General features: G+C 36.1%; 2 protein-coding genes across 2 annotated transcripts in view; one reads left to right on the top strand and one right to left on the bottom strand.

Annotated features, from left to right (window-relative positions):
- Nucleotides 1-25,109, top strand: part of ACAD11 (acyl-CoA dehydrogenase family member 11) — a 109,531-nt gene that overhangs the window by 37,234 nt on the left and 47,188 nt on the right. Inside the window, exons 10-13 of the mRNA XM_025448852.3 lie at nt 6,886-6,963; nt 7,656-7,794; nt 13,718-13,825; nt 15,339-15,437. Coding sequence (XP_025304637.1) covers nt 6,886-6,963; nt 7,656-7,794; nt 13,718-13,825; nt 15,339-15,437 — 424 coding nt within the window. The remainder of the gene's footprint in view (nt 1-6,885; nt 6,964-7,655; nt 7,795-13,717; nt 13,826-15,338; nt 15,438-25,109) is intronic.
- ACKR4 (atypical chemokine receptor 4) lies at nt 16,225-21,626 on the bottom strand. The gene is made up of 2 exons (XM_025448855.3): nt 21,322-21,626; nt 16,225-18,094 (listed from the first exon to the last, which is right to left on the bottom strand). The coding sequence occupies exon 2, from the start codon at nt 18,083-18,085 to the stop codon at nt 17,033-17,035; it is 1,053 nt and encodes a 350-aa protein (XP_025304640.1). The 5' UTR covers nt 18,086-18,094; nt 21,322-21,626; the 3' UTR covers nt 16,225-17,032.

Here is a 25,109-nt window from a genome sequence, read left to right as displayed (position 1 = left end):
GAGGGTTAGGGCTCTAGAGTCCTCCATTTTTTGGCTTTTTTTTTTTTTTTTTAAATAGGGATTTGATGTGAATCCTAGATTGCCTGTCAGCCTGCCTGATTCCTGCCTGCTCACCCTAAAATAAAACATATTTGTTGACATGCTTGTGCTTGGAACCAGCTGATTATTCAAAGGACAGGCCAGAATTGGCAGAAGAAACCAAGTAGTCTTGCTCTATCATTAATAAATGTGAATGGAAAATCAAGGGAAACATGAAGCACAGAAAAGAAGCATCACAAGTTAGGTTGTGGTACATCTGCTGAACTTAGTATTATGCAGCTATTACAAAGAATTTTCAATATAAAATAAAATGCCTTATTATAAGTTAAAAAAGCAGTCTGTCTCTAGCTTTTAGGGGAAGATTGTCAATATTTTGTGTGGCAAGAAAAGCCACATTCATTTTCTCTTTGCAGATCATTCAAACCTAGAATATATCCGCACCTAATAACATGAGCCTTTTCTTTCATTAAAAATCTTAAACTGAGTTGCATGGCTGGCACAGTCAGTAGAGCATGCAACTCTTGGTCTCAGGGTTGTGGGTTTGAGTCTCACATTGGGTATAGAGCTTACTTAAAATCTTAAAAAAATAAGTTCTTTATAGATCTTGGAAACTAGCCCTTTATCTGATATGTCATTTGCAAATATCTTCTCCCATTCTGTAAGTTGTCTTTTAGTTTTGTTGACTGTATCCTTTGCTGTGCAAAAGCTTCTTATCTTGATGAAGTCCCAATAGTTCATTTTTGCTTTTGTTTCTTTTGCCTTCGTGGATGTATCTTGCAAGAAGTTACTGTGGCCGAGTTCAAAAAGGGTGTTGCCTGTGTTCTTCTCTAGGATTTTGATGGAATCTTGTCTCACATTTAGATCTTTCATCCATTTTGAGTTTATCTTTGTGTATGGTGAAAGAGAGTGGTCTAGTTTCATTCTTCTGCATGTGGATGTCCAATTTTCCCAGCACCATTTATTGAAGAGACTGTCTTTCTTCCAATGGATAGTCTTTCCTCCTTTATCGAATATTAGTTGACCATAAAGTTCAGGGTCCACTTCTGGGTTCTCTATTCTGTTCCACTGATCTATGTGTCTGTTTTTGTGCCAGTACCACACTGTCTTGATGACCACAGCTTTGTAGTACAACCTGAAATCTGGCATTGTGATGCCCCCAGATATGGTTTTCTTTTTTAAAATTCCCCTGGCTATTCGGGGTCTTTTCTGATTCCACACAAATCTTAAAATAATTTGTTCTAACTCTCTAAAGAAAGTCCATGGTATTTTGATAGGGATTGCATTAAACGTGTATATTGCCCTGGGTAACATTGACATTTTCACAATATTAATTCTGCCAATCCATGAGCATGGAATATTTTTCCATCTCTTTGTGTCTTCCTCAATTTCTTTCAGAAGTGTTCTATAGTTTTGAGGGTATAGATCCTTTACCTCTTTGGTTAGGTTTATTCCTAGGTATCTTATGCTTTTGGGTGCAATTGTAAATGGGATTGACTCCTTAATTTCTCTTTCTTCAGTCTCATTGTTAGTGTATAGAAATGCCACTGATTTCTGGGCATTGATTTTGTATCCTGCCATGCTACCGAATTGCTGTATGAGTTCTAGCAATCTTGGGGTGGAGACTTTTGGGTTTTCTATGTAGAGTATCATGTCATCGGCGAAGAGGGAGAGTTTGACTTCTTTGCCAATTTGAATGCCTTTAATGTCTTTTTGTTGTCTGATTGCTGAGGCTAGGACTTCCAGTACTATGTTGAACAGATCTATAAAGAACTTATTAAACTCAACACCAAAGAAACAAACAATCCAATCATGAAATGGGCAAAAGACATGAACAGAAATCTCACAGAGGAAGACATAGACATGGCCAACATGCATATGAGAAAATGCTCTGCATCACTGGCCATCAGGGAAATACAAATCAAAACCACAATGAGATACCACCTCACACCAGCGAGAATGGGGCAAATTAACAAGGCAGGAAACAACAAATGTTGGAGAGGATGCGGAGAAAAGGGAACCCTCTTACACTGTTGGTGGGAATGTGAACTGGTGCAGCCACTCTGGAAAACTGTGTGGAGGTTCCTCAAACAGTTAAAAATAGACCTGCCCTACGACCCAGCAATTGCACTGCTGGGGATTTACCCCAAAGATACAAATGCAATGAAACGCCGGGACACCTGCACCCCGATGTTTATAGCAGCAATGGCCACGATAGCCAAACTGTGGAAGGAGCCTCGGTGTCCAACGAAAGATGAATGGATAAAGAAGATGTGGTTTATGTATACAATGGAATATTACTCAGCTATTAGAAATGACAAATACCCACCATTTGCTTCAACGTGGATGGAACTGGAGGGTATTATGCTGAGTGAAGTCAGTCAGTCGGAGAAGGACAAACATTATATGTTCTCATTCATTTGGGGAATATAAATAATAGTGAAAGGGAATATAAGGGAAGGGAGAAGAAATGTGTGGGAAATATCAGAAAGGGAGACAGAACGTAAAGACTGCTAACTCTGGGAAACGAACTAGGGGTGGTAGAAAGGGAGAAGGGCGGGGGGTGGGAGTGAATGGGTGACGGGCACTGGGGGTTATTCTGTATGTTAGTAAATTGAACACCAATAAAAAATAAATTTAAAAAAATCTTAAAAAAAATCTTAAAGCAACATCTGTAAAAATGTTTTATCCTATAGAATGATTCTGAACAATACTAATCCTTGTCTGTGAACATATACCTTTTTTAATGATATTTGGAGAAAAGGAATTAACTTTTTCAAAACAGGAGGGGGGAAAGCCTATAAAATTCTATCCAATATTATTACATGAATAACATGAATTTATTACGTTATTACATGAATAACTGTATAGTTGTTTTATAAACTAAGTTTATAAAAATTAAAAGTTGTGTCAAAAAAAAAACGTTGTGTCTAGAAAACAAGATTATGTCATATAATAAACCAGTATTTTAACAATACACATCTTTAGTAAGACTCTTAATGACTTTTTCTTAACACTTTTACATATTTTTCCAGATTTTTATAATGGGAAAAATAAACCTTATTTAAACTGTTCAAATGACCTTTGAAATTCCTTGGATTTCGTACAGTGAGAACATAAGAACCCATTATCTATGAAAATGTTAAAAGGCAGTTCTTCCTATTCAAAATGGACAAGGAGAGGCACCTGGGTGGCTCGGCCATTGAATGTCCGGCTCTTGATTTCAGGTCAAGTCATGAAATCCAGCCCTGCATCGAGCTTACACTAGGCATGGAGCCTGCTTAAGATTCTCTCCTCTCTCTCCCTCTGCCCTGCCCCTCCCCATACATTCATGTTCTCTCTCTAAAAAAATAAAAATAAAGTAGATAAGGAGTCCTTAAAAATAGCGTGTAAAACAAGAACTAGCAACATAGTCTTGAGAACACACTTTTATGTAATGATAACATTAGTAATATTTTCCTATTCAGTATAACAATGTACTAGTAAAGAACTATTGCTTCTTTCTTATAGACTTAAGTTTATTTTTTTTAAAGATTTTATTTATTTATTCATGAGAGACACAGAGAGACAGAGGCAGAGACACAGGCAGAGGGAGAAGCAGGCTCCATGCAGGGAGCCCAACATGGGACTCGATCCTGGGTCTCCAGAACCAGGCCGTGGGCTGAAGGTGACGCTAAACCACTGGGCCACCTGGGCTGCCCCTAGACTTAAGTTTAAAGTGAAAAAATAAAATTAAAGTAAAGTAAAGTAAAAATAAAATAAAATAATAAAATAAAATAAAATAAAATAAAATAAAATAAAATAAAATAGTGAAAAATATAATGCAAAATTATTTGTAGGCTCAGATTTAAATTTCCGAACCAACATACTGCAAAACAATATCTCAATCAGGGAATGAGGAAGTTAGATGTTAAGGGTGCTATTTGGGGAGTATTGATCAGGCACCAAGCATATTTTCTGCTTTCTTCCTTCACCAATATACTGTTTTTCATACTCTAAAAGCTAAAGAAAGCTTCTTTGTAATGAGATATTTTAATTCTGACTCCTGCCATACCACAAACAAAGTTTGCTGATCTATAAGTGGATAGACTTTAGAAGTATTAAATCTCACAAGTTTTTAAATAATTGTATAAACATTGGCATAATCTAATTTCTTAGAACTGTGGTATCATGAAGAGGTAGTTAGAAATGAGGCATTTGTAAATATATTGCATAATATATTTTTTATCAAACACAGTAGCATTGACTATTTCCATGGCAGTACAAGGGATGGAAATAATAAACAACCCTAAACAGGAAATCTCCAATTTAACTGACTTTCTTGACAGAAATGATGAATGCTGTTCATTCTGGTTAGAAAGAGCTGTCCTTTGTCTTCTTGCAGTTTTCACCAAATACGTCAGTACCCTAGATTAGCCATGCTTAACAAAAAAAATCTTTTGTATGTTATATGACTGTAAAGAAGTGGAACAATTTTAGAAAATAATTTTGTAGTGTGTACTTGTGACAATATTTATAGCCTTTAATCTAGTAATTCTAGCCTAAGTGTAAAAAAAAAAATAGGTATGGAGATGCTATAATAACAAAATATTGAAGAATGCCATCATAATCCATATTTTAGTTCATTTTGATTCTTTTAGTTGCACAAATTAGAAATTATTATTGTTTTATGTGGCTAGTTTTTAACTTAGATTTACCCATGTATTTATCACTTTATTTACTGTTTCTTCTTGTAACTCAGAGGTTTCTTTTAGGATCTTTAATGAGAATCTGCTAGTAACCTTTTCTTTGATCTTTATTTTTTCCTTTTATTTTCCTTTTTTTGCTCAGGAGAGGTAAGTAATGAATAACTCAGATTCAGATTCTCTCTGTCTTTCTGTTTATTTCTAATACCTTTTTTTGTCCTAATTCTTGAAAGATTATTTTATTGGATATAGAATCCTGGGTTGACAGTTATATTCTGGTGTCATTTGACACCAGATGACTTCACCACTGATTTCTGGTGTCATTTGTTGCTTTGGGAAGTCAGTTCTCACTTGTTTAATTATCAATGATGTCGGGCTACCTGGGTGTTTCAGTAGGTTAAGTGTCTAACTCTTGGTTTCATCTCAGGTCATGATCTCAAGGTTGTAAGATTTAGCCCCATGTTAAGCTCTGTGCTCATTGGGGAGTCTGCTGGAGATTGTTTCTTTCCCTCTGCCCCTATCCCCCATTCGTTCTCTCTCAAATAAACATCTTTTAAAAATTATCATTGATCTGTCCTTCCACCCCCACCCCACCTTTTTTTTTTTTTTTTTTTTTAAGATTTTATTTATCTACTCATGATAGAGAGAGAGACAGGCAGAGGGAGAAGCAGGCTCCATGCTTGGAGCCCAACACGGAACTCGATCCCAGGACTCCAGGTTCACGCCTGGGCCAAAGGCAGGCGCTGAACCGCTGAGCCACCCAAGAATCCCCAACCTTTTAAGAGCTTTTGTTCCTCTTTGGTGTTCAACAGTTTATGCTTTGGCTTTATTGTATTTTCTGAATTTGAGAATTGGTGTCTTTCATCAGTTCTAAAAACTCAGATGTAATTTTTTCCAATATTCCCTCTTCTTTATCTAGGGTCCCCAGTTAGACTAATGTGAAAACTTTTCTCTATATCCACATGTCCCTTAACCATTCATATTTTCTTTTATTGAAGTTCTGTGCTTCATTCAATAAAGAAATAATTTCTTCATATTTTCTTCCAATTTATTTATTTTTTTCAGCTATATCTAATCTATTTTTCAACTATCCATAGCGCAGTGGTTCTCAAAAGTTGGGAGTGTCAGGAAAGGCCTGGGTGGCTTAGCGGTTGAGCGTCTGCCTTTGGCTCAGGGTGTGATCCCAGAGTCCCAAGATCGAGTCCCATGTTGGGCTACCTTCATGGAGCCTGCTTCTCCCTCTGCCTATGTCTCTGCCCCTCTCTCTCTGTGTCTGTCATGAATAAATACATAAAATCTTAAAAAAAAAAAAATTGAGAGTGTCAGAATTGCCAGAGCTCGTAAAGAATACAGAAGCCGTAGGCTCATTGAAATAGGATAAGTCATGGATCCTTGTGTTCTCACCAAGTGCCCCAAGTATTCTGATACCACCAAAGTTTTAGAACCACTGCTTGAATTTTTAAATTTCATTACTTTGGTTTTTCTTTTCCTCAGGTTGCCTTTGGTTCTTTATCCTTTTTTTTGTTCTGTTCTTTATCAAATTTGGCCAATTTTGACAACCTTTGTCATACTTTTGATTCATTCCTTTATTCTTGAAATCTCTTGGACACAAATACTTTATTCTGTATCTGATTATTATTTTATCTGTAGTCTCTGGGGAGTGTAATTCTGTTTTGTTACACTTTTGGTTTTGCCAATTTTTGCTAATGGTGTTTGAAACAAGTAATTTAGTAACCCCTGAAGAGTCAGGATTTTTACTTCTGGCTGCTGAGGAATTTTCTTATTGTTTTTCCAGCACAGCTATTCATTACTACATGTATTTTTTAAATTATTTTAAATATTTTCTCTGACATTTTTAATTGTACTACTTTGAGAGGGGTTCTTATGACCACCCAGTGTGCCATATTGCTAAAAATGGAACACTCAAAATTTGGTACAAGATTTTGGAAGTCTGTTATCTAATATTGAGGCAGCATAATTTCGTGAGCAGCAAACCTCTAGAATTGTTTATATTTGTATATCTGGTCTTAGAAATATTACTTATTTAATAGCAGCTCAAAAAGCTTCTTTGCCTACATATATTTACTTTGGATATTTGCAGCTTATGGCATTATTTACTTTATATTTACTTTAGCTGATAAACTTTTTTTCTTATTACTTTAAGGAGGTAATTGAGTTCTGTGTTCAAAACGAAAATTCAGTGAACAAATGGAAAAAACCTTTAGTGATTGATAAACTTAAGGTAAGAAAAATGAGGAAACCTTTAACATTAGAAAATGTATATATAGGTGTTTTTTTTTAAACCTTAGTTTGTTATTGCTGTTGTTATTATATATGTAAAGAATAAATATATCAATAATAACTTTTAAAGAGAAAGTTAAAAATAGAATCCACAGTATACAAATTAGGTTACAGAGAGTTTTGTATAAAGTATAGGATGAGGATAGCTTCTTACAGCTGTTGAAAGAAAAAAAGATGATCAACATCACTCACTACCATCTGTTGTGAAATTGCGATAGAAGTCAAACAGGACATTTGTTCCACATGGGCTCAGACTATTTCATCATTTTAAATCCTAACCACAACACATGTAAGAAATTAAAATGTACAAAATAGTATGTTTGGCATAATTATACACAAATGTAGGAGATTCAGTAATAACTGTGATTCAATAAGAAATACTCAAGAAAGCAAATGTAATTTTTCAGCCAAATATAAGGAAAGTTGGAGAAAAAGGCATTTCTTTAACAGATAGGAAACTTGATTTATAATGAATTAGTAACTATTTGGTTTCACACACTGCAGGGTAAATGAAACAAATAACTTCATAAGTGTTTTTAAATTTCAAAAAGCATAAATAGCAGTACATTTTTTAAATAAACTTTTAATTCTTGGTAAATTATGTTCACTCTGGCATATTCATCACTTTGACAGGAAATGGCTAAAGCAGAAGGCCTCTGGAACTTGTTTTTGCCAGCTGTAAGTGGTCTCAGCCAGGTGGACTATGCCTTGATTGCTGAAGAAACAGGAAAATGCTTTTTTGCTCCAGATGTCTTTAACTGCCAAGCACCAGGTTACTATATTATTTAAAAACAACTTTCTCAGATATTTTGAGCAGTGTTTAAAATTTTTCTGTTTCATGATGGGAAGTTTTTCTACACAAAGTCATTCGTTTATAAACTAGTCTATAATTTTACTTTTCAGGTACTTTGATTTAAATATTTTTAAAAATGGATCTGATATTCTCATTGGATTTATTCTTTTGTTAAACATTATTACATTAAGAATATTAGTGAATAGAGGCCACCACCAAACGGACTGGCAATATAAAGATTACAGTTTCACGATTGAGTATTAGATATTTATATGACTAGTTGGAATGGATAGAGTTCCAAATCTTTTTTAGCCTCCCTATTTCTCCATTTCTTCACCAGTTTTTTTCTTTAAGTTTTTAAAAATTTAAGTAATGTCTAAACTCAACCTGGAGCTTGAACTCCAGACCCTGAAATCAAGAATCACACACTCTTATAACTGAGCCAGACCAGGCATCCCTATTCACCAGTTATTTATTGATTACTTACTATGTGCCAGGCACTGTTCTAGATCCTTGGAATGTATCAAGGAATAAAATACACAAAAATTCCTGCTCTCATTAAGCTGATGTTCTGATGGAGTGAGACAGAAATAAATAATAAATATAGTAAGTGAATAAATTATGTAGATTTAAAGATGAAAAGTGCTTTGGAAAAAATAAGGAAAAAAAAAAAGCTCCAGCTGGGTAGGGAAACGCTGGAATGCTGGGGAACAAGAAATGCAGATTACAATTTAACATGGAATGATCAGGATAAGTCTTACTGAGAAAATGATATTCAATAAACATGTAAAAAGGCGAGAGAGTTAGCCACGCTGATATCTGGGGAAAGAATTTCCACAGCAGAGGAAACAAAATGCATAGACCCTAAGGCAAGAGTATGATTGGTATATTACAAGAAGAGTCAAGGAAGCCGGCCTAGTTGGGAAAATAGTAAGAGAAGATATCAGAGAGGAAAAGGACTTACAGGGCAGGTAAGGGCTCATATCTCCTGTGAAATGGGAAGCCATTGGAGATTTGACCAGAGGAATGACAAGATGTTACCTCAGTTTTAAAAGAATCACTTTGACTACTATGTTGAGAATTAACAAAAGGGGGGAAGGAAGGAAGTAGGGAGTCTGTTGTAATAATCCTAGTTAGAGATGATGGGGATTTGTTCCAGGGTGGTAGCAGTGGAAAAGGTGAGAAGCAGAAATATCCTAAGTATATTTTGAAGGAAGAGCAAAGAGAATTTCCTGATTGGATATGGGAAAGTCAAGGATGCCTCCAAAGATAATGGCATGAAAAATTGGAAGAATAAGGGAAGGAAGCCAACTTTTCTTTAAAAGATAATATGGAAGATATAAACCTGGAATGTAGTCTATAGAAGAGGTTTCCAAACCTGGATTTGTCAAAGAACTGGCTAAGGAACTTAAAATAGACAAACAAAACACACACACACACACACACAAGATTCACAGTCTCTATCCCTGGAGATTTGATTCGGTAGGTCTAGGGTAAACCCTGGGAATGTCTTTTGTCTTTTTTTCCCCCAAGTTACTCTAGTTACTCTGTTGCAATCAAGGACCAACATTTGATTTGTTGTAAAAGGATGATGGTATGATATCTTATATTATCACTGAACAAGTTAGAAGTCAATATTACTTTTTGTGCTCATTGTATGGCCCTGCTGCTAAAGCTCTCCCATAAAGAGTTAATGAAGAATGGAACTGCCACAAAGAAGTATATGGTATATCTGAGAGAAAACACAGTCTGGTTGCATAGCAAAGTGTTTGCGTGGTAGACTTTGACTCTCATTTATTTGGAACTATTAAGGCAGTTACAGACTTCTGATGATGGTTGAACCATCCTGAGGTGGTTTTCCCTCTTCAGATCATCAGTTTATCAAATTAATGCTGTATTACATTTTAATTCAATAATGAGGCTATTGTAAAGGTCAAGAAGTCTATCACAGAATTTCTAAAGATTCCGTCTCATTTATGTGAAGCTATTACATTATGCTATATATAGGTGGCATGATTTTGTGGAAGGAGAACTGGTAGTGTTTTGTTTAAAACTTAATTTTTTATTGCTACCTATAGTAAGAAATATAATTTATATTTTGACCCAATATGTAGCATATGTAGTTGTACATGTATGTTCATGAATGAATAGGTGGATCCGGTGAGGCGCTTGGGGAACAAGAAGTGAGAGGCATATATATTACTGAAGAGGGGCTTCATGAAATAATAGTTTCTCTTATTACATGCAATACTCATAAGATTTTCAGGAAGAATTTTCACCTCTAAACATGACTTGAAGATGGGGACCTGGGTGGTTGAGGCAGTTAAGTGTCTGCCTTCAGGACAGCCCAGGTGGCTGAGAGGTTTAGTGCCACCTTCAGCCCCGGGCGTGATCCTGGAGACCTGGGATCAAGTCCCACGTCAGGCTCCCTGCATGGAGCCTGCTTCTCCCTCTGCCTGTGTCTCTGCCTCTCTCTCTGTCTCTCTCTCTCTCTGTCTCTCATGAATAAATAAATAAAATCTTTAAAAAAAAAAAAAAAGTGTCTGCCTTCAGTTCATGTCGTGATCCCAGGGTCCTGGGATCAAGCCCTGCATCAGGCTTCCTGCCCAGCAAGTTAGCCTGCTTCTCCCTCCCCTGGAGGAGGTGCTGTTCCCCCTGCTTGTTTTCTCTCTCTTTTTTTTCTTTCTCTCTCTCTCTCTCTCAAATAAATAAAATATTTTTTTAATTTTTAAAAATATGATTTGAAGGATAGTCACTGAAATGCCTATGAAAACAGTTAAATCCAAGTTAAGTCTCTCAACATGTGTTAAATAAAATACTAAGATATTTTCCAATGAGTCTAATCTAATGTGTTCTATTTTGATCTATTTCATTTTTTTAGAGAATGCTCACCATATTCCATTAAATTAATTTCATGACATACTAATGGGTCATAATATGAAAAATAATGCTATAGAAGACTTCCTTTGCAGAAACAGCTCTGCCACTCTTTCTCCATTTGACCCATGAACTCACTTTTCACTAGAAGGTCATTTTTCTAGCATTATAATTTCTAATATTAACATTTCATGAGTATATCAATTATACTGTCTAAATAATATCACCAAACTGCTGAAATTTTGAAATTGGGCAGGAAAATACATTTTCTTTGGCCAAAGTATGATCAGCAACTCTCGTCAGCAAACAAGAATGTATAAAATCATAAGTAGAAAACTAGGCGTTTTCTATTTGTAGTGGAATTATCTTCATGAAGGCCTTGGGGCATTGTGTTTTAGATCATTTCCAAAACAGATAAAGAAGGGAATGTAATTGATGCCAATTAAATGCTTTGAAGGTTTCTTAATTTTAAAAGATGAATTTTTACTCAAGCTTTCCAAATAGTTCTAAAAGCTTATAGGAAACATATGTAGTCTTCCAATTTGTCTTTTCTTTTTTTGCTCTTCATGAAGTCATATGACATTTTATGTTAGAATGTTGAAAATAGCTATTTTAATTCTATAGCTATTACTAGAAAATTTGGGGGGCCTTTGGGCTGATTTAATGGATTGTTTTTGTAGAAGTAACTTATCTGGACTTTTTACCAGCCTATAAATGATAGTGTCATTTCGCCAGCTTCTCAGAATAAACTTGCAATTTTTGGAAAGATATTATTCAATATTTACCTCATTTGAACTATAACAATGAATTTAAAATAAGCAAAGGAAACAATGAGCTTCATTAATTAAATCTCAAGGCTCATTTTCTCCCTCAGTCAAAAAGAATTTTAAGCTAATGTTAATCTACTAGGAATTTTGTGCATTTTAATATAACTTTGGCTTGGTTAGTAGTGTCTGAACAGAGTGGAAACACATTTTGAGAGACTTAACTTGGATTTAACTCCGTTTTCATAGGCATTTCAGGGACTATCCTTCAAGTCAGATTTATTTTTAAAATTAAAAAAAAATTATTTATTTGAGAGAGAGAGAACAAACAGAGGGAGCGGCAGAAGAGAGGGAAAAGTGGGCTAACCCCTCTGGGCAGGGAGCCTGATGTGAGGCTTGATCTCAGGACCCTGGGATCATGACCTAAGCCAAAGGCAGACATTTAACTGACTGAGCCACCCAGGCACCCCATGTTCAAGTCATGTTTAGAGGTGATATTGAAAAATTCTTCCTGAAAATCTTATGAATAATCAGGGCACCTGGGTGGCTCAGTCAGTTGGGCATCAGACTCTTGATTTCAGCTCAGGTCATGATCTTAGGTTAGCGTTGTGGGATCAAGGCTCCCTGCTCAGGGAGGAGACTGCTTGAGATTCTCTCTGCCCCCCACTGCACAGTCTTTTAATCTATCTCTCTCTCTAAAACAAGATGAATAGATCTTTTTTTTTTTTTTTTTTTAGTATTTTATTTTATTTTATTTTATAGGCACACAGTGAGAGAGAGAGAGAGAGAGGCAGAGACACAGGCAGAGGGAGAAGCAGGCAGAGGGAGAAGCAGGCTCCATGCACCGGGAGCCCGACGTGGGATTCGATCCCGGGTCTCCAGGATCACGCCCTGGGCCAAAGGCAGACGCCAAACCGCTGCGCCACCCAGGGATCCCTGAATAGATCTTTTTAAAAAAATTTTATGAGTAATCCGTTTTCAAGGGAAAGGTTTTAAATAGTATTTTTTTTAGTTGTTTGATAGGAACAGATATCAGAGAAAAGCTCCTAGAATGTTTTGCTCCATGGCAGACATGATGCATCCTTTGTTATATGAGACTGATACTAGTGTATCAGTAACTGAACAATGCCTTCTGAGGGTTGGAAAGGATCTTTGAAGTTATCTGCTGTCATTTTCCATCTGGGATTTTGTATTTAGCATTTTTTTTTAAGATTTTATTTATTTATTCATGAGAGACACACACAGAGAGAAGCAGAGATACATGTAGGGTGAGAAGCAGGCTCCATGCAGAGAGCCTGACGTGGGACTCGATCCCAGGTCTCTAGGATCAGGCCCTAGGCTGAAGGCAGGTGCTAAACCTCTGAGCCACCAGGGCTGACCTGTATTTAGCATTCTTGAGATATGACCTAGTACTCCGCTAGATGGTAGGGGTTAGATGGTAGGGGTACACAAAAGTAAGAGTGATGGTATAGGTAAAAAGACAATAATTACTCTCTGAGTTTGAGGAAGGAGATATTTCTGACTAGGTAATCAGAGATTCCTCACAATGGAAGTGGTTCAGGAGCAGAAATTTACTTAGGAATTATGGATAAAGTTAGTACAGTGTATGTTTGAGGAGCAGGAGTCTCAGCACTGGAGTCTCAGTAGAGCATAGAATAATAATTGTTCTCCAGGAGCACTGCAGTTAATCCTAGCAAAGCATATTTACAAGATAGCAAGGAAAGATTAAAACAGTACATTGTTTCCCTTAGTCCTAATTGAGTCAGATGTCATTAAAGCCATGCTTTATTGGGACGCCTGGGTAGCTCAGTGGTTGAGCATCTACCTTCAGCTCAGGGCATGGTCCTGGAGACCTGGGATCGAGTCCCACATCAGGCTCCACTGAGGAGCCTGCTTCTCCCCTCTGTCTGTGTCTCTGCCTCTCTCTCTGTGTCTCTCATGAATAAATAAATAAAATCTTAAAAAAAAAAAAGCCATGCTTTATTGAGGTGAAGCAGACAAGTGTGTGTAATTCAACACAAGTTGAATATGCACCAAATGCCATATACTTATAACTATTTATGGTGTACCTTCATAAAAAATCATATTTACTCTTACGTTTCAAAATATTTTTGTAAGCAAACATTTGCTTTAAAAAGATACATGTGTATATTATCAACATAAAGTTTGGATTTCACATTGGTAAGTTTTTATTTTATTTTATTTTTTTACATTGGTAGGTTTTTAAATGCAAAAGAAATGTTTTTTCTTATTACTTACAGACACAGGGAACATGGAAGTGCTCCACCAATATGGAAGTGAAAAGCAAAAGCAGCAGTGGCTCGAGCCTCTTCTTCAAGGGAACATTGCCTCCTGCTTCTGTATGACAGGTAAAAGCAAATCATGGTTCTCCCCTTGTGCAGTCAGTCATCCTGGAGTTATGGATGATGTAAAGAAATGAAAGAGGTGACTCTGTGTTTCAGGCAAATTTGCCCATGGACAGAGATGTGTATATGTTTGTTTTGAGCTCAGTTTCAAATTTTGACATTTTTAAATGTGCAGAATTGGGAGGATACCAGGTGATGTTTCCTGGTAGTCTACTTTAGGCATTTAGCAGCAGAGTAAACCTAACTTCATAATCTTTTGACTTACATTTCTAAAATTGCCATCTATGCATATCTGTTATCTTTTTTTGCTCTTATCTATGAAATATTCATCTTTGTAATAATTTTTATTGTAGTTACAAAATACTTAATTCTGCCATAAACCTAGAAAAATACAACATTCACCAATGCTGGTCACATAGTTCAAATTATGATCATGAAGAGAAGTAAAATTAGGAGCATGTTAATAAAAATGGGTTTGGTACCATTTGTACATAGGAAGCAGCAATTAAGAATTCTTCAAAGGAGGGGAGGTAGGTGAGGGGATGGGGTAACTGGGTGACAGGCATTAAGGAGAGCACATGATGAGATGAGCACTGGGTGTTATACTATATGTTGGCAAAATAAATTTAAATTAAAAAAAATTCTTCAAAGGAAAAAGTCATCATTTTATAGTTGAGCTTACTATTAAAACTAAATGTCATCTGGCTATAATTTTGGCCAGATTTAAAAGTCTTCTATAACATTGCATATATTTATAATAGCACAACGGATCTCCGTTTAAAATCAGTAAGAGACATTTATTGAACATCTGCAGTATGATGTTGTCTACAAAGAACTAATTGGAGGTTACAAAATAAGTATACAGCTCTCTCTAAAGAAGCCCCATGGGTCTCTAGTTATAGAAATAGAACACAAAAAATATCAGAAGGACTCATTTAAAAGAGCAGCATAGTAACAAGTACAGATTACTATGATTGAGGGCTAGCCTGTACATTTTGAAATGCCATATAGTAAAGCAATTGTGTGAGGGTGTCCCATGGAAAACTTTCTGAAGACATTGTGTTGAGCAGGCTTTACAAAATGCAAAATGAAAGCATTACTGATGGAATTTGCAAGGCACAGTTAGAAATTATCTAAGATAGTAAACTAGGTGTGGGAATCCAGCTTGCAAAATCTTAGTATTTAGTAGATTTCCATTGTGGGCAATAAAGAACAATATTTTTAATCTACTTTTGATAATTGGAGAAAGGATTGAGTGAGTTATCTCAAACCATGTATCTGTGAGGAAAACAAGGACACAATTGCTGATCCCCAGTGTTCGAAATCCATTCGTTCATTCTTCCAATGCACATTTATTGAATACCTACTAAGTGTAAGTTATAGGAGAACCAGGGTGGAAGGAGGAAAGGATAGGAACATTCCTCTATCCTCAGAGTTCAGATTTCCTTATCTAAAGTCTCTTTTGTAAATTATTGATGTTTGCCTGCCTATAAATTCAACCTTTGCTTATTTATAGAGCCCAATGTAGCTTCAAGTGATGCCACAAACATTGAATGTAGCATCCAACGAGATGGAGACAGCTATGTAATTAATGGCAAGAAATGGTGGAGCAGTGGTGAGTATTCAGATCCATCCTTTGTCCCAGCTACTATGTTAGAATATGTAGTTATTAGTTTCATGATCATAGTTCTTTAAATTCTACCTTTGAAAGCATATTCAAATTTAGAAATATTTGATAAAAAAGAAAAGTAATTTTTATTTCTTTTTAAATATTTATTTAGGAGAGAGGGAAAGAGTGTAGGGGTGGGAGCAGGGAGGGGAAAAGGAGAAAGGGAAAGAAACTCTAAGCAGACTCCATGCTGAGTGCAGAGCCCAACGTGGGGATTGATCTCAGAACCCCAAGATCATGACTTGAGCCAAAACCAAGAGCCAGAGGCTCAACCAGCAGTGCCACACAGGCATCTCAAGAAAAGTAATTTTAAGATAGCATATCTTGATTAGGCAATATTTCTTTTAAGAGCAGAAAACAGGGATCCCTGGGTGGCGCAGCGGTTTAGTGCCTGCCTTTGGCCCAGGGCGTGATCCTGGAGACCCGGGATCGAATCCCACGTCAGGCTCCCGGTGCATGGAGCCTGCTTCTCCCTCTGCCTATGTCTCTGCCTCTCTCTCTCTCTCTCTGTGTGTGACTATCATAAATAAATTTAAAAAATTAAAAAAAAAAAACAGAAAACATTTTTTTCTCTTCAGTTTTATAGTTCACAGTTTTTTATAGTTTGTGACAGAAAATTCATATTAGTGCACACTATTGATCATTGTAATACCTATTAAAATTAAAGTTCAGTAGGGATATATTAAATGAACTCTAATAATTTATAAATAATTATATTTAAAGAGATAAGATGTACATGTTATTAAAAATTGTTTATTGTGTCACATATTTTTATTGCTTAAAAATACAAGTGCTTAAGCAAAAAATCAGAATCTATACATAAGAAATGTATTTAGTCAACTCTCAGTAATAGATTCACATAAATGATGAGCCCTTTAGGAAATTGCAAAATTGGCACCTAGAGTAAATATGATTATCAAAGATTGCTTCTAACAGGATAGCCAGTTTATTACTAAAGAAAATTAACAACATGGAAGCAAATTATGTGTTCAGAAATTTATCAGGGATAAAAAGAAAAAAAAATGAAATTTACTAGGGATGTATTAAAAGGACCAGTAAAGCTTTTTATGTATTTTTTGATTGTTCAATTGTTATTCTTTCTGGGCTCTTTGGAAATCACTTATAAACTAAGAAACAGGAAAAAAGGATTAAACTTTGTGTGTAGTTATTCAATTACTGAAATCATGCAGTAAAATTATTCTTACATTAAAATTTAAATCATTTAAAATCAGAAATGCTCCTTAATATGTCTTTTTATTAATCTGTTTCAGATGGTCTAATTCACAGAATGCTGTCTTTATTATTTATGCCTGTTAATACTATTTTCCTGTATTGTTAATTTTAAGTTCATGTTTTGCACATTTATTATTTCATTTCCTCTTCTTCCTGGCTGCTACATTTGCCCCATCCTCCCCCACCTCTTGATTGCTGTAAATTGGCACCACAGTGTTTGAGATTTAAGTTTCACAATAAAGCAGATGTTTTATCTGAAGGAGAAGCATCATTCATGTGTATCGAAGCAGGAGACAGCAGTTTTACATTTAAATGCTAAAAGTACTAGTTGGCTCTGTGGGATCTTCTGAATCAAAAGGAATCTCTTCCACATTTCGTCTTTGTCTTCTCCAGGACCCATATTTCTTAGCAACTTTGATAATGTAGTTTTTAAAAGAGGCTCCCATGAAAACATAGAGGATTGGGTTGAGGCAGCTGTGAAAAAGTGCAATGCTCTCTGTAATTTGGATGGCAACATCCATGCGTTTGCTCATGTCGCAGTCAGTGATGAGGGAGTAGATGATGTCTATGACTTGGCAGAGCCTGACAATGTTATAAGGCAGCTGAGTGACCATGAAAACTATAACCACTGTGAGCAGAACTTTGAGGGGTCGGGATTTTTTAATGTCGGGCATCCTGATGAGGGTCCTTGCTGTGACAAAATAGCACACTCCCATGATAAGAAAGGGTATTACAAATCCGATGCAGATTTCCAGCATTTGAATTGATGCTTTCACCGAAGTTCCTAGGTAATATGGAAAGATGGGAAGGCACCTGGCCTTGTGATTTACCGTATAAAAAACCAGCTGAGGTATACTCAGCAAGATGGCAGTCATCCAGACACAGAAACAGACAAGCCAGCATGTTCTCCCCACTCCTGACTGACTTGGGGCTTTAGTTACTGCCCAGTATCGGTCTATGCTGATACAAGCCAGAAACTGCATTCCAGACACAAAGTTGACCGTGTACAAGGCTGAAGTGACTTTGCACATGATTCTCCCTAAAACCCATCCATGAACTGCATTCACTGCCCAAAAAGGCAGAGTGAATAGAAGGAGTAGATCTGCCACTGCCAAATTCAAGATATACACATCTGTTTTGGTTCTCTGCTTCTTGTAATAGGCATAAATTGCCACTACTATGGAATTGCCTGCAATTCCAGTGATGAAAGCTATTGTGAAGAAGGCAGGCAGGAAAACTTTTGCAAATTTTCTGACTTCTTCTTTTATACAGATCACTTCATACTGACTGTAGTCATGAGTGCCATTCACTTCATTTTCCTCATAATAGTAATCTGTTGACTGGTTGTGTTCCAAAGCCATGGCTCCACTCTAAATGTCAAAAAGAATACAGAATATTCATTTTAATATTGCTTAAAAGGAAGCACTTTTTTTCTAAAGCATTCATTCATTCATTCACTCATTCATCCATTTATTTATTTATTTATGAGAGAGAGAGAGTGTATGAGCAGGATGAGGGGCAGAGGGAGAAGTAGACTCCCTACCAAGTAGGGAGCCCAAAGTGGGGCTTCACGTGGGGCCCCATCCCTGGACTACAGGATTATGACCTGAGCCGAAGGCAGACGCTTAACCACCTAAACCACTCAGACGCCCCGTAAAAGGAAGCACTTTTTAATCTAGCATATGTTTTGTTCTTTTACTAGAGAGATTGTTGCCATAACCTAGGTGCGGCTGAATCTGCTGCTTTTTTAAATTTAGAACTCTTCAGTGGAGGCCACATTGGAATACATCCCTAAGATTAGTTCTTCATCCTTTGTTTTTTCAAGTCTATGTGCAGGAGCTGGGATTTACACAAGAAAGATAAAAATAATACCCTGAGGAATTTTCCTAAACATTAAATCCTAAATCAAAGTAATGATTTTTATGTAAAAATAGTTTTTAAAATATGAAAAGTTAGTCAGATTTCAACAAAAGGAATAAAAATTCTATTTTTTACATATACAACTTTTTGGTTCTTTTTTTTTTTTATTATTTTTTTTATTTTATTTATTTATTCATGATAGTCACAGAGAGAGAGAGAGGCAGAGACATAGGCAGAGGGAGAAGCAGGCTCCATGCAGGGAGCCCGATGTGGGATTCGATCCGGGGTCTCCAGGATCGCGCCCTGGGCCAAAGGCAGGCGCCAAACCGCTGCGCCACCCAGGGATCCCCAACTTTTTGGTTCTTATGCAGTATATCAAGAGTAAATTAAAAGATTATTTTATTTATCTAAAAGAAATTTATTTTTATTATTTTATTATTTATAAACTTATTTTTAAAAATAAATTCATGGGTAGCCCCGGTGACTCAGCAGTTTAGCGCTGCCTTAAGCCCTGGGCGTGGTCCTGGAGTCCCAGGATGGAGTCCCACATTGGGCTCCCTGCATGGAGCCTGTTTCACCTCTGCCTGTGTCTCTGCCTCTCTCTCTCTCTATGTCTCTCATGAATAAATAAATAAAATTTTTTTTTAAAAAAAGTAAGAATAAACACTGAGGTAATTTATTTGTTATTTTAAAATAAATTTATTTTTATTTTTATTTATTTTTTTAAAGATAAAAAGCGCTAAACCGCTGAGCCACCCAACCTGCCCCTATTCTTACTTTCACTAGATGGCATTTATAAAACAAAATCTCCTCTAGTTAACTTCCCTTCAAAACCTGTCACACATGCTGAATGCATGCTACCATTCAGTAGCATCATTCCCCCAGTTAGCTAAGCCTTAAGCCTACACTATCCTTGACTTCCCTCACCTTCATCTCTAATTTCCAGTCAGCTCCTAAATTTTGATTTTTACCTTCCAAACAGATTGTGAATCTGCCTCTTCCTCTTAATTTGCCCTCTTTGACACATCTGCACAATTCAACCACCAGGGTTTCTTACCTACTACAGTACCTTCCCAACTGGTATTTGCTATTCTTATTCCTCTTTACCACCTCTTTGCCAAAATCATTTTTCTTATTGCCAACAGAGTTCTGTGTCTCTGAAATGTCAATCTGTCACTCTTCTGCTTAATTCCTTACCTGAAAGACCATTTCTTCACCTGAAAGCTACAATCCAGGCTCCTTAGGCTGGATTGCCCAAGGCTCCCTCCATAATGTGATCCTACCCATGGTTCCTGCTACATCCCTCTACTATGCACCCACGCTGTGCTACATCTCTCTACTACACGCCCCAGACAGTTATAGTACTCATTTGCAAGCAGTTTGTTGGCACATGCTATGCTGCAGCACGTGTCTACATCATTACTCATTCTGTTCCTTCATCTGATAGACTATTTCCTGCCCTTCCCTTAAAGGGCCAATTCCTCCTCAATTAACTTGGCCATCGCCTCCCCAGAAGACTTTCCCGATCCAATATCTACATACATACCCACGTTCATTCTCAGAGAATTGACCCCATCCTGTGGAAAAGATGGGTTTCTTAGTTTCCTAAGAGTATGACCTGTTGGATTTATAACTACTACCTTATAGAGTGACTGGTATATACTAGGTGCTCAGTAAATACTTGTCAAACTTAAGGTTTTACAAACAGGTAGAGCTACTAGTCTAGAATGGATAGATGATATGGCAGGAATCTTCTTGTCTCATCATTAGTTATTGTACCATTTTGGTTCATTATTAAGATGAACTTGCACAGAATTCACAAGTTTTAAAATGTATGTAAAAATGACTTTCAGTGTTTTATACTGCTGAGTTTTATTTTTCCTTTTCCTTAGCTTTTCTGTCTCCGTTTGGTTATTTTTATCCTTGGAAGAAGCTCTGACATTCTTACATCATCATTAATGAAAATATTATTTTCAAAGCAGTGTGTCATCTTATGGTACATTTCCAAAAATATATTCTTACTCTTTTTGGATGAATAAAGCCAAAGAAGGCGCCTTGATAAGAAAGTCCTGGAAGAACTGCTTTCATTATGTAAAAACCAGGTGCCAACAGCTTAAAATGACTACGTTTATACTTAAGTTTTTTTGAAAAGTTCCAATCTGGAAGACCGTTCTGGTCATCATTTTCTTATGTGTTAATTATTAACCCAGTATGAACTTTGTTCTTTCTTTCTCATTCATCTCAAATGAGAACCTGATGATAAGGAATAATATGCCCAAATAATATAAGATATTAAGGAAGTATATTTTTAAATAAGAATCTTACTAAAAATGTGGGTAAATAGGACAAGAATGGAAATTATTTGCAGAAATGATCCTTCTGGCAGATATATAGGAACACATTTTAGATGTCTTTATAATTACGACAAGAATAAAAAAATAGCATTTGTAAAACAAAGCAGAAAAAATGGTATAGCAAAACCTAGTTTCTCATTGACAAAGTTTCATAGGCAAGTAATGGGATTAAAATAATACCAGAAATAATAAAATATTTTCTTCTTGCTGTATTCAGATTTTTAAGATTAAAGTACATAGCTGTTTTTATATAGCTCTTTTTTGCATGTTAACATTTAGACTTTTGTGCATCAAGATTCCCTCTACATAGGTAAACATACAAAGTCTTTGGGCTTTAAAAAACAATCTTATCCAAGTTAGAATTAGAAAAAGAAAAAACCAACCTGTTTCAGTGTGCAGAGAGGAGCAGTCTTGAGTGCAGAGTAAAATCAAATGACCTCTTTAACTCAGGCTACTTTTGTTTTCGTTTTATACCCCGCCTTTGTCTTGCATCCAAGAGGGCTTTCCTGAAATTTAACCTTGTGAGCACTTGATCTTTTATTTTTTGTATCACCATGCTGTGAAGTCCTATGCAAGTTCCAAGGTGTCTTAGGGTACAAATTTGAAGGAATTCTATCTTGTTTCAAAAACTACGGACCTTTCAAAGTTTCCACTTAGAAGAAAGGAACAAGAAAGTGCTTGCAGCTGAGGAACCAAAGGCCAAACCAAAAAAATATACTCTAGAGAGCATCAAGGCAGCTAATGAGCACTTGTAGGTAGGATCTAGAGAAATACTCTCAAAAGTTATTTTGTCTAAGAAAGAAAAGAAAAAGGACTTTGACTCAGAAAGTTCTCTTTTTAAAAAGAAATTATCTTTAATTATCACAGACTAAATTCTGAATGATAATTAGGCATTTGTAGAACAATATTTTTTGTGCCATATCATTTAATATTTTACTTAAGCTATTAGACTACTCTTGGTTTTTCTATATTTTTTCCCTGTCGTTGACCCCAGAGTATGCCTTTCCCCATGACTTTAAACTATCTTGCCCTCTTATAACCTTTCTTTCTTTTTTTTTTTTTTTTTTTTTTTCAAAGACCAGCATAGAAACCTTCAAAGTCCTTCAGTCTGGGGACATTGTTTTTTCCTTGCTTCCAAACAAACAAAAATTAGAGAAGGGATTCATGCAGATTTAGCCCTTCTGATTTGAACTGAACTCTCCATGTATTTGTATAACAATTCCCTTTATTTCTTTTCTCATGCAAAGCTAGGCTCAGTCTCCAGTTGGAGAGCTTATTTCAGACCCAAGCCAATTTTTCTCCCGGCAGTTGATCAAAATTTCTTGTAGATTCACTGAAAAGAGACTCTAAGTCACTGACTGGACCTTCGTCTTCCTTTTCCTTCATCTTCCCACAATTTAAGTCTGAGAATACTGCCAGCTTCTCCTCCTTGTTATTCACCATTCTTTGAGGAAGGGTCCTTTGCATGTAGCTAAGCCAACTCACCAAAAAAAAAAAAAAAAAAGGTGCGTGGATTTATGGTGTTTTTCATTTTCCAAGGTGTAGATACTCCCACCAAGGGCAACTTAAAATATCAATGTGTGAAGTCACTGAAAGCAAAGTTGCTAAGAGATGAGCAATAAATAATCTCTTGGTGGGCTCTTCAGTGCTGTCTATCCTGCACCCACTTAGACTAGCAGCACACCCAGGGCGCTCTTCCTGGACTGCTGACTTGGCCGGGGAAGGGATGCATCTCTTACCATGGCTGATCATTGGTCTCTGATGCCTTCTGACAGATGCTACACTTAATGTTATCCCTGTCTCTCTAGACTATCTGGTCTTTCCCCTTCTCTTACCCTCTTACCTCTTGGTTGTTTTTTTGTTTTTGTTTTTGTTTTTGTTTTGTACAAAAATATTTCTTTAAAATGAGAAATGCATCACAACAAGCTATAAAACTTAAGAGACCAACAAACACCAAAACTTCAACAAAACATTTCGATAAACTGCCTGACATACCTCAACAGTAGTACTGTTTTTCCAGCATTTTTAGCTGTACATCCTTTTCTTCCAACTCTACTGAGGTATAGTGACAATTAAAAATTGTTTATGTTTAAGATGTAAAACTTGATAATTTGATATATGTTTATACATTGTGAAATATTCACCCCAATCAAGGCAACTAACATTATCCATCACCTCACATAGTTATGTATGTGTGGTGAGAAACTTAAGATCAACTCTCCTAGCAAATTTCAAGCTGTTAACTGTAGTCATGTGGTTGTACATTAGCTCTCTAGAACTTATTTATCTTGCATAGCTAAAACCTTCTGCCCCTTGAACAACATCTTCCCATAAGCTCCTAGTTGCATACTTTAAATCACTTCTTCAGTTTTGTAATTTTGTAATATGTTTTCCATGAGAAGCAAAGAAATGTACTTCACATGCAGGTGAACTTGCTGTTTATGATACTCCTACAATTTTTGTCCTCATGAACATATCTATTTGATGTAATTTCCTCCAAAAATGTATGGTGCGTTTATTTTTATTTTTTTTAATTTCAGTATAATTAACATATAGTGTTATATTTCAGGCATACAATATAGTGATTCATCAATTCCATACATCACCTGGTGCTTACGGCAGCAAGTGCGCTCCTTAATCCCCATCACCTATTTCACTCATCCCCTACTAACCTCCCCTGTAGTAACCATCAATTTGTTCTCTATAATTAAGATTTTTTTCTTGATTTACCTCTCCCTCTCTTTTTTCTCTTTGCTCATTCGTTTCTTAAATGCCACATATGAGTGAAATCTTATTTCACTCATTTGTCTTTCTCTGACTTATTTCACTTACTATTATACTGTCTAGCTCCTTTCATGTCATTGCACATGGCAAGATTTCATTCTTCTTTATGGCTGAATAATATTCCTGTGTGTGTGTGTGTGTGTGTGTGTGTCTTTATCCATTCATCAGCTGATGGACACTTGGGCTCCTTCCATATCTTGGCTATTATAAATAATGCTGCTATAAACAGATGGGTACATGTATCCCATTAGTGATTTTGTATTCTTTTATTGTTTTCTTCATTATGCAGAAGCTTTTTAGTTTGATGTAGTCCCAATAGTTTATTTTTGCTTTTTTTCCCCTTGCCTCAAGAGACAGATTTAGAAAGAAGTTGCTACAGTTAATGTCAAATAAGTTACAGCCTGTGTTCTCTTCTAGGATTTTTATGGTTTCAGGTCTCACATTTAGGTCTTTAATAATTCATTTTGAGTTTATTTTTGTGTATGATATAAGAAAGTGATCTAGTTTCATTCTTTTGCATATAGCTGTCAAGTTTTCCTAGCACCATTTGTTGAAGAGATGGTCTTTTACCATTGGATATTCTTTCCTGCTTTGTTGAAGACTAATTGACCATATATTATGGGTTTATTGCTGGGTTTTCTGTTCTGTTCCATTGGTCTGTGTCTCTACTTTTGTGCCAGTACCATGCTTTTTTGATGACTACAGCTTTGTAATGTAACTTGAGGTCTGGAATTGTGATGCCTCCAGCTCTGCTTTCCTTTTTTGAGGTTACTCTAGCTATTCGGGTATTCGGGGTCTTTTGTGGCTCCATATACATCTCAGGATTGTTTGTTCTAGTTCTGTGAAAAATGCTCTTGGTATTTTGATACAGGTTGCGTAAAACCTATAGATTGCTTTTAGTAGTATAGACATTTAACAACATTTGTTCTGCCAGTCCATGAGCATAGAATGTTTTTCCATTTCTTTGTATCACCCTCAGTTTCTTTCATCAATGTCTTAGAGTTTTTGGAGCACAAGTCTTTCACCTTTTTGGTTAGGTTTATTCCCAGGTATCTTATTATTTTTGATTCAATTGTAAATGAGATTGTTTTCTTTCTGCTGCTTCATTATTAGTGTATACAAATGCCACAGATTTCAGCACAGTGGTTTTGTATCCTGAAACTTTACTGAATTCATTTATCACTTCTAGTCGGTTTTTGGTGGGGGCTTTAGGGTTTTCTATAAATAATGTCATATCATCTGCAAATAGTGAGAGTTTTACTTCTTCCTGACCAATTTGAATGCCTTTTATTTCTTCTTGTTGTCTGATTGCTATGGCTAGGACTTCTAGTACTATGTTGAATAAAAGTGGTGAGGGTGGATATCCTAAGAACAAGCTTGGCCGTAG

Source organism: Canis lupus, chromosome 23 (genome assembly GCF_003254725.2).
Source record: "Canis lupus dingo isolate Sandy chromosome 23, ASM325472v2, whole genome shotgun sequence".
In the NCBI taxonomy this organism is placed as follows: domain Eukaryota; kingdom Metazoa; phylum Chordata; class Mammalia; order Carnivora; family Canidae; genus Canis; species Canis lupus.
Note: the sequence above shows the minus strand (reverse complement) of the source record. Positions and strands in the feature narration are given on the sequence as shown.

What these genes read in the sequence shown, in the direction of transcription:
- ACKR4 (XM_025448855.3), bottom strand. Translation starts at nt 18,085, where the DNA reads ATGGCTTTGGAACACAACCAGTCAACAGATTACTATTATGAGGAAAAT.